The sequence below is a fragment of the Tupaia chinensis genome, unplaced genomic scaffold, assembly GCF_000334495.1.
Source record: "Tupaia chinensis unplaced genomic scaffold, TupChi_1.0 Scaffold000708_1, whole genome shotgun sequence".
In the NCBI taxonomy this organism is placed as follows: Eukaryota; Metazoa; Chordata; class Mammalia; order Scandentia; family Tupaiidae; genus Tupaia; species Tupaia belangeri.
In genome coordinates this window covers 1,947,661-1,957,261 of record NW_006160231.1, presented here as the reverse complement: position 1 = coordinate 1,957,261, position 9,601 = coordinate 1,947,661, and the positions used below count along the sequence as shown (strand labels likewise).

Below are 9,601 nucleotides of genomic sequence, written 5' to 3'. Positions count from 1 at the left end.
AACTTTTTCAGTAAAATTTCAGGAAACTTTAGATAGCTTTCGTGTCCAGTGAAAGAAATTATTTGACCAGAGCTCAGCTTGCTCTAGAATCAAAGAACCGCCTAATTTCCTGAAGACAAACACCTTTGAAGAACAGAGAACGTGACTAGACCTGACAACAGAATCTGAGCATCCCAGTGGTTAGCTTTATTCGGGTAGTTCAAGCCCAGTCCTTTCTGGGAGTCTTGGGCCTCCTCTGTGCCACTGGAAAACCGCAGATGTGAGGCCTCTGCGCCCTGTGCGTCAGCACCGAGCGAGGGCGGTGAGGGGCCCCAGGGCCCTGCTCTGCACTGCGACGTGTTCTCTGCGTAGGTGTGAATTCGAGAGCAGTGTTGGCACTCCAGGGCAGAAGCAGGGCTGACCTCAGCCTTTAGGACAGAGCTCATAGTGGCTGTACACTCTCCATGCCCCACAAAGACCGAAGCTACTTTGAAGTTACTGGACAAACAATAGTTTGTTATAGCGACCTTGTTAGCTCCAAATCTCCCAACCACTTAAGTATTTTAAAGGGAGGGTTTTATTTAGTCACAGCTGTTTTTAGAAAACAGGTATTTTGGGACCAGCAGATGGCATAATGGTGATGTTGCTGGACTCCCACGTAGTCAACCGTGGTTCGAGTCTTGGACCCAGTGGCTTAAACTCATGCCAGGAATATGTGCATACGTGCCCAAGATCCCGAGAGGAGAATGGAGGAGAAGGGATTGCAGCGTGGCCATCCCCCCTGAGGGGTGATTTCACTTTCTGTCTGTGTATGTCTCTATGGTGAGCACACTCATCCTATGGTAAAACTTCTCTCTCAAAAATAAGAAAGAAAACAGATACTTTCAGTTTAAGGATAATGGCTTGAATTTAAAGAAAGTTTTATCTAGCCTTATGTATTTATTTTTCATGTCTAACTATAAAAGAGGAGGCACGTAATTATGAACTAAGATTAAGCCAATGCATAAGATTAATCCCTTAGTAGCCAGTTTTTGAGTTTATGTTTTCTTCTCTTTAGCCAAGTAAGTTGGAATCGTTACTTTCTTTATTGTTGACAGTTACTAGATTTAACCCTCACAGTCAAGGAGTTCAGTTAAAGGGAAACAGAAGGGCCGGCAGGTGGCGTGATGGTTAAGGGCACTGGACTCCCACGTGGCTGACCATGGTTCCAGTACCAGACTTGGCAGCTTGCTTTCTCACTCCCCTGCCCTCCCCACTCTGTCCCTCTCTGGTCAAATTAAAAAAATAAGTAAATAAAATAATTCTTTAGGGACTGACGATGGAGTGGTGGTTAGGGGTGCTGGACTCCCATGTGGCTGACCAGGCTGACCATGATTCAAGTCCTGGACCCGGCGGCTTGCTTTCTCCCTTTCTCTCTCTCTCCCTTCTCTTGCTCTGTCCCTCTCTGGTCAAATTTAAATAAATAAAGTTAAATAATTTCTTTTTTAAAGGGAAACAAATAGTAATGGTTCAATAGCATCAGTGAATGAAGAATTAAAATTGAAACATTTTCATAAAATAATAGTTTCCATAGACTGGGGAATGAGGAGATGGGAGAGATGTTGGTCAAAAGATACAAAAGTTGGGACCAGCAGTTAGCGTAATGGCTATGTTGCTGGACTCCCATGTAGTCAACCATGGTTCACGTCACGGATCTGATGGCTTAAAATTCACGCCAGGCGCATGTGCGTGCGTGCCCAAGATCCTGAGAGGAGAATGGAGAAGGGATTGCGGCGTGGCCATCCCCGCTGTGTGTGTGTGTGTGTGGGGGGGGGGGTTGCTCGCTTTCTGGCAGCTTGCTTTCTCACTCCCCTGCCCTCCCCACTCTGTCCCTCTCTGGTCAAATTAAAAAAATAAGTAAATAAAATAATTCTTTAGGGACTGACGATGGAGTGGTGGTTAGGGGTGCTGGACTCCCATGTGGCTGACCAGGCTGACCATGATTCAAGTCCTGGACCCGGCGGCTTGCTTTCTCCCTTTCTCTCTCTCTCCCTTCTCTTGCTCTGTCCCTCTCTGGTCAAATTTAAATAAATAAAGTTAAATAATTTCTTTTTTAAAGGGAAACAAATAGTAATGGTTCAATAGCATCAGTGAATGAAGAATTAAAATTGAAACATTTTCATAAAATAATAGTTTCCATAGACTGGGGAATGAGGAGATGGGAGAGATGTTGGTCAAAAGATACAAAAGTTGGGACCAGCAGTTAGCGTAATGGCTATGTTGCTGGACTCCCATGTAGTCAACCATGGTTCACGTCACGGATCTGATGGCTTAAAACTCACGCCAGGCGCATGTGCGTGCGTGCCCAAGATCCTGAGAGGAGAATGGAGAAGGGATTGCGGCGTGGCCATCCCCGCTGTGTGTGTGTGTGTGTGTGGGGGGGGGTTGCTCGCTTTCTGTCTCTCTGTCTCTCTCTGTCTGGCGAGTGCATGTGCCCTATAGCAAGAACCTCTAAAAAAATAAAAAATACAAAAGTTTAGATGGACAGTAAGAATAAGTTCAAGAAATCTTTTGTGCACCATAGTGACTGTAGATAACAACATATTATATACTTGAAAATTATTAAAAGAATAGATTTTAAGTGTTTTCACTACAAAAAATGAAGTATATGAGATAGTACATATGTTAATAGCTTTGATGCTATTCTACAGGGTACATATATGTCAAATTGTCTCATACACCATAAAAATATACAATTTTTACTTCTCAATTAAAATGTTTTAATACAAAAATTAAAGCATTTTATTATTTTACATATATCCAAGTATTTTCAAATAAATGCAAATTATAACAGTTGAAACTCAGACTTCAATAGTAAATTGATTCAAACTTCTAGGAAAATAATCTGAAAATGTGCATTAAAAAAATCATGTTCTTTTACCCAATTATTTTTCGTCTGTGATTTTAGCCTAAAGAAGTAACTTAGAAGAATACAAAAATCAAATGATGTTAGCCACAGCGGAACTCTGAGCAGCCACATTTAGGATAGCAGGTTCTGGGGACAGCCCATCTGCCAGTCACTGGGTAACGGTCAGACCGATCGTGGCACATATGACTTGCTGCAATTCTGCATAAGCATTAAAAATTTAAAAATTGGGGCTGGCAGGTGGCATGGTGGTTATGGTGATGGACTCCCACACGGCTGACCATGGTTCAAGTCCAGTACCTGGTGTCTTGCTTTCTCACTTTCCCTCTCTCCTCTCCCTCTCTCCTTCTGTGTCTCTCTCTGGTCTAATTGAAGAATATTTTTTAAATTAAATAATTCTAAAATTTTTTTTTAAATTACAAAGAAAATGTACATATTCATATACTCATGCGAAAGTATTCATGAGTAAGTGGAAACTGTATCTCTTGAGTTGTATAAGTGTGTTAAATGCAGTCGATCGAATTACTCTGAATGCACACAAGTACACACACAAGTGCAAATAGCTGTAGAGTGAGGGTGACAAGGTTTTCTGTGTTTTCCCCAAAGTTGGTCTACTTACACTGAGCTGGAGGGTGGCAGCATTCCCCTATGATAATACAGTTCTTGCTTCTACTCTAGTCAACACAGACACAGAGACTGCCGTTGTCAACGTCACATACGCAACAAGAGAAGAAGCAAAAGTGTAAGTGCATTTGGACCTGGGTTTGTTTTTGTTTTGTTTTGTTTTGTTTTTTTACGACTTATTTTGGGTTGATCTTTGGATTTCATTGCATTCTGTATTTTAAATTTTTTTGAAAAGATATAGCTTGATGAAGCCCAAAATGTGCCCTTTGTCAGGCCACGGAGCTCCCCGGCATCAGAGCCACCTCTGTTGGAATAGCTCCGAGGTATTCCTGCCACTTCGGGCATGTCAGTAATCCAGAACATTCAGACCAGGATGTTTGCTGATTGTACAGAGACCCATTTTGAAAAACATGAGCCTTGGCATGAAAACCAAAGTGGCAGCCACACCGTGGCGTGCTCAGGAATTGCGAGCACCAGCTCTGATGCCGTGCTCCTGGACCTGCTTTGCTGACCACTGGGGCGGCTCACCTGGGGCTCGCATCATGCTGGTTTCCACCCACGCTTGTTGAGTGGATACTGAAACACACACTGCAGAGGGGCCCGCCTTGGCGACAGCTGCAGCAGGCAGGATTCTTTGGGAGTCGTGAGTCAGTAGCGCTTCGTTTGGGTTCTTTCCTCTTACTCCATTCTCTTCCCCATTCCCGTTTTATGCTGTGTTGCTCCAGTGATGATTAATTTTGAACTTAGCTATTAACAGACACAGGAGTGAGTTTTAAAACAACAGGGGCCAGCATAAAGCATGGTGGTTAAGGCACTGGACTCCCACTTGGCCAACAGTGGTTCAAGTCCCCGACCTGGCAGCTTGCTTTCTCACTTTCCTGCTCGCTCGCTTGTTCTCTCTCTGTGGTCAGATTTTAAAAAATAATTAAAGTAATAAAATTAAATATTAATTTTAATAATGATTTATTATTATTATTCCTTAATTTGACCAGAAAGAGAGAAAGGGAAAGTGAGAAAGGAAGCCACCAGGTCCAGGCCTCAAACGAAAGTCATCCATGTGGGAGTCCAGCATCTTAATCGCCATTCCACCTGCCAGCCCACTAAATATTAATTCTTTAAAAAAAAAAAAAAGAGTTGGTCAAAAACAATTTAATTTTCTTTTTTTTTTTTAATAAAAGTCCTTGGAGTGCTTGTCAGGTCTTCATGACTAAAAATACGGTCACAGATGGTCATACTTTATGGATGGGACGGAAGCTTGATTATTCATCCCAGGATTATAGTTTTCTTTCTTTTTCGAACTTTCAGCATGCATGAAGACAGATTAAACCTGGAGGCCAGCAGGTAGCACAAGAGTTTAAGGGCCTGGACTCCCACATAGCTGACTGGTCCTCACCCCAGACTTGCTGGCTTGCTTTCTCACGTTCCCTTTCCCTAGTCAAAATTAAAAAATAAATTAACTGGGAACCAGCAGTTAGCGTAATGGCTATGTCACTGAACTCCCATGTAGTCGACCGCAGTTCGCATCCTGGACCCGGTGGCTTAAAACTCACGCCGGGCATGTGTACGTGCGTGCCCAAGATCCCGAGAGGAGAATGGAGAAGGGATTGCAGCGTGACCATCCCCCTGGGGGGTGATTTCTCGCTTTCTGTCTCTATGTCTCTCTCTGTCTGTCTGGCGAGCGCACACGCCCTATAGCGAAAATCTCTCCAAAAAAAAAAAAAAAATTAACTAGTGAATTAAATAAAGTAAATAATTTTTTTTTTTTAAGACATATTGGAGCTAGCAGATGGCATAGCAGTTACATCTCTGGACTCCCACATGGTTGAACGTGGTTCAAATCCTAGACCTGGCAACTTGAAACTCACATTCGTGTGTGTACATGTGTACCAAAGATCACAGGAGAGTGGAGGAGAAGGATCACAGCGTGACCATCACCCCAAGGGGTGATTGATCACTTTCCCTCTCACTGTCTCTGTCTCTTTCACTGGAAAGCACATGTGCCCTAAGGCAAAAACCTCTTTAAAAAAAAAAAAAAAAGACATATTAAACCTATTCTCATCACACTAGTTTTTAAAATGTTAATTTTCATTGCAAAAGGTTCCTTAGCTGTAACTTTTATATACATATGTAAGCAGGAGATAGAATAACAACCGACCTTCCCGTACTCATCCAGCTGTTGCTTAGTGGACTCCGATACATATTTCTAAACAGCGATACTGTGTGCTTGTGAAGACTCAAGGTCACAAATGCTCCCTAAAGTGTTACGGTACCATGAATGTTGATGCCTTTCTGAGGACCACTGAGTTCCGCCTACTCTCTGACCCAGTAATCCTATTAGGAACTGGCTTGTGTGCAGAGCTGTACTTGCAAGGACATCCCTGGCAACACGATGTAATTGTAAAAGACTGAATGTAACACGAACATCTAACAATGGAGAGTCAGGTGCAAAAAGTATGGAAATCAATAGGATGTTAAACAGTCATTAAAAATGACATTGAAGGGCCAGCAGATGGTGTAGTGATTACGTCACTGGACTCTGATATAGCCGACCGCTGTGCGAGTCCCAGACCCAGGAGGGGTGATTTCTCACTTTCTGTCTGTCTGTCTCTCTCTCTTTCTCTGTTTTTCTGGCAAGCACATGTGCCCTATAGCAAAAATCTCTTTTAAAAAAAGAAATTGGATTGAAAGCTATTTAATGACATAGCAACATGTTTAGAGTATTAACTCTTTTTATAGGTTAGAAAATAGTGGGAACCAACAGTTAGCGTAATGACTATGTCACTGGACTCCCACGTAGTTGACCATGGTTCACGTCCCAGATCCAGTGGCTTAAAACTCATGCTGGGCGCGTGTGCGTGCGTGCCCAAGATCTTGAGAGGAGAATAGAGGAGAAGGGATTGCGGCGTGACCATCCCCCCTGGGGGGTGATTTCTCACTTTTTGACTCTGTATCTCTCTCTGTCTATCTGGCAAGTGCACGTGCCCTATAGTGAAAATCTCTCAAAAAAAAAACAAAGAAAAAAAATAGTGTATACAATGTTAATCATTTTTTCTTCTTTTTTTTAGATTTTTGCTATAGGGCACATATGCTTGTCAGAGACAGACACAGAGAGGGAGAGTGAGAAATCTCCCCTCGGGGGATGGCCACATTGCAGTCCCTTCTCCATTTCCTCCTGGGATTTTGGGCATGCATGCACATGCACCCAGCATGATTTTCAAGCCAGTAGGTCTGAGACTTGAACTGCAGTTGGCCATGTGGGAATCCAGCACTTTGACCACCACAATACCTGCTGGCCCAGTGTTTGTCTTTTTTTAATAAATATGTTTATAGTTAAGAATGAAAAAGATACAGGACAGATTCAGATTTTTTAAAATACATGATTATTTTCAATAATTTGTAGTATGGTGAAAGTGAGAAAAGATGAGTCATAATCTTATGCCAGTATTTACAAAGAGTTTTCGACAAGGGGAGGCAGTCGGGTGGCGAAGAAAAGCAGAATGCAGAATTGTGCATCCAGCCCGACCAGGCCTGGCCACGTGGTCTGCACCGTTAACTGCCGGTGACGTCCTGCTCGCGGCCCTGTGCTCCGAGCGCACACACCCACATAACCACCTAGGAGGGGAGAGAATGAACTGGTCCCCCGAGAGCCTTCTTGGTGTCACTGACTGGAGCTCTCCTGCCCTGGTATTTCAGAGCCATGGAGAAGCTAAGCGGGCATCAGTTTGAGAACTACTCCTTCAAGATTTCCTACATCCCGGATGAAGAGGTGAGCTCCCCTTCGCCCCCTCAGCGAGCCCAGCGTGGGGACCACTCTTCCCGGGAGCAAGGCCACGCCCCTGGGGGCTCTTCTCAGGCCAGACAGATTGATTTCCCGCTGCGGATCCTGGTCCCCACCCAGTTTGTTGGTGCCATCATCGGAAAGGAGGGCTTGACCATAAAGAACATCACTAAGCAGACCCAGTCCCGGTACGTGCCTCCGGGGCTTCCTTTGCTTCCTTCTGAGGGGTCCCCTGCGTGCTGGTGGGTCTCAGTCGTCCCCAGGTCACCATCGCTTACATCGGCAGCGGGGGGCTGTGCTGTGTGGGACAGCGGCTTCTTCCACAGGACTACTAACAGACTAACATCCAGTAGGGGCTTTCAGGAGCTTTCATGCTAACGGCCGCACGGCCACACCTGGACGGGCCACGGCTTCCTGCAGAGTGGGCTGGCCATCCCGGCCAAGGGTTGCTGCCTGGGTTAACCAGTGCTGCGGGTGCCTTTGTCTCTAGAACAGCAGAGGTGTGGGGCTCTGTGCGACCCTAGGGCCCTCGCTCCTTAGCTCTTGCCTCCTCTACTGAGTCGGAGCCCTGCCGGTAGCCGTCCTGCGGGTAGCCGTCCTCCGAGACCCCCGAGGTAGTCTCACACGAGCTGCACGAAGCGGATGGGTCCCTGGGCTTCAGGCCAGAGGTTAAGTACTGTCTTAGGCGGAGCATTCTGTCTGTCGAGGAGACCAAGCTGGCATTAGTTGTTGTCGTGGAGTTGGTGATGTCCGTATGTCCGTAAGGCCACAGCACGGTGTAATGAAGAAAGCCTGGATACAAAGACCCTTGTTGGAGTTTTACTGCTTAGTGGCTACCAGGTCATGGGGAAAAATGAACACAAGGAGCATCAGTTACTCTCTGTAAAAAAGAAAGTTAGGATCTGTTTTGCAGGAAATATTTTAAGAATTAGTAGCCAGGCAGGTTGAATGAAAGAGTTAACATGAAAGCATTTAAACTGCAAAGCACCACATCCCGATAAGTATTACTTACATGTGCTAGTGCATTTTATGCAGGTCGCTCGGTGAGTACCTTGTAACCTGAAAGAGTTCGCTTCTTCAAGGTGTCTGAATTACTCCCAAGTTTTTAGACACCAGTACAGATGAGTTCCAGAGTGGGTGATCTTAGGAGTGAAATAAAGAACTAGTAGAGAGGAGAGTTACTTTCTGGCATTCCTTTTATTCTTGTTAAATTTTATTATTTTTAATTTGCTAGAGGGCACTTGTCCGATGGGAGAGAGACAGAGGGAAAGTGAGAAAGCAACCCCCATGGGAGATAGCCAGTCCACAATCCCTTCTCTATTTATCTTTCTGGGATTTAGGGCATGCACATATGTGTGCGTCCTGCATGTTTTTCAAGCCCCCAGGCCTGGAACTCGAACCATGCAGCTGGCCATGTGGGGTCCAGGTGCCTTCACCACCACACCACGGACTGACCTGTTTGTTTTACAATAGGCCCTTTCTTTCCCTCCAAGTTTGTTTCACTGTGAAAGTGATTTTTATTTATATGTCTTGTTTCAAAATTTGTTTAAAGTGACGTTAAAAAAAAAAACTAACACGTTTAAATAGAAGTGAGGTTAGCTCTCAAAGTGTGTCCCCTCTTTTTACAAGAAGGCTGGACACTTGGCATTAGGCTTTCTAACAGCCAGAGTGAAAAGGGATGCGATCAATTACGTGCTTGAAAGTTAACAACAAATAGGGTCACAGCTACCCCGAGAAGTCCGATAAAGTCATCCAGCTTTTGAGCCCTTAGTTTTAAGAGCCTGGAAGAAGGCAGGCTGCCAGTGAAAAGGAAGCCTAAACCTTAAAGAGGCAGAGAGAGGGCAGGCCTCTGTTTCTGTCCACACTCATATAAGACTCGCCTGGATTGGAGCTCAGGTTTGGATTAACATACGGCTTTTTAGAGCGGCAGTCATTTCAGCGACCGGCAGCGTGCCAGCCTGCCAGCGTGTGGCATGACCCTTCTCACTCTTCTCTTCACTCCTGCAGTCGTTTGAGAGACTACACAAAACACTCCGTCTACCAAACCAGCTTCATGACCAGGCTGGCTTGGTGCCTTTGTCCCGTAGCACTTCTGTAAGAACTGTTCCCTTCTAAGTGGCGCTGCAAAGAATTAAAGTTTGGCACAAGACCCTGCCCTGCTTGCCTCCTTCTCGGAGAATGGCACTGATTGCAAACGTGCTGGTGACACTCCTTCGTCTGTCTGTGTCCTCACTGTGTACTGACTGGTGTGCACTCTCTGGGGAGCAGGGTCCTATCCCGGATGGTGCTGTACTTATGACTCCCGACTTTCCCTA

The 9,601-nt window shown here is 45.0% G+C and overlaps 1 protein-coding gene across 1 annotated transcript in view; it reads left to right on the top strand.

Annotated features, from left to right (window-relative positions):
* IGF2BP2 (insulin like growth factor 2 mRNA binding protein 2) overlaps positions 1-9,601 on the top strand; it is a gene marked incomplete at its 5' end in the record, with an annotated part of 193,384 nt that overhangs the window by 147,657 nt on the left and 36,126 nt on the right. The window contains 2 exon segments of the mRNA XM_014592544.1: positions 3,563-3,626; positions 7,202-7,474. Of these exon segments, the coding sequence (XP_014448030.1) occupies positions 3,563-3,626; positions 7,202-7,474 (337 nt within the window).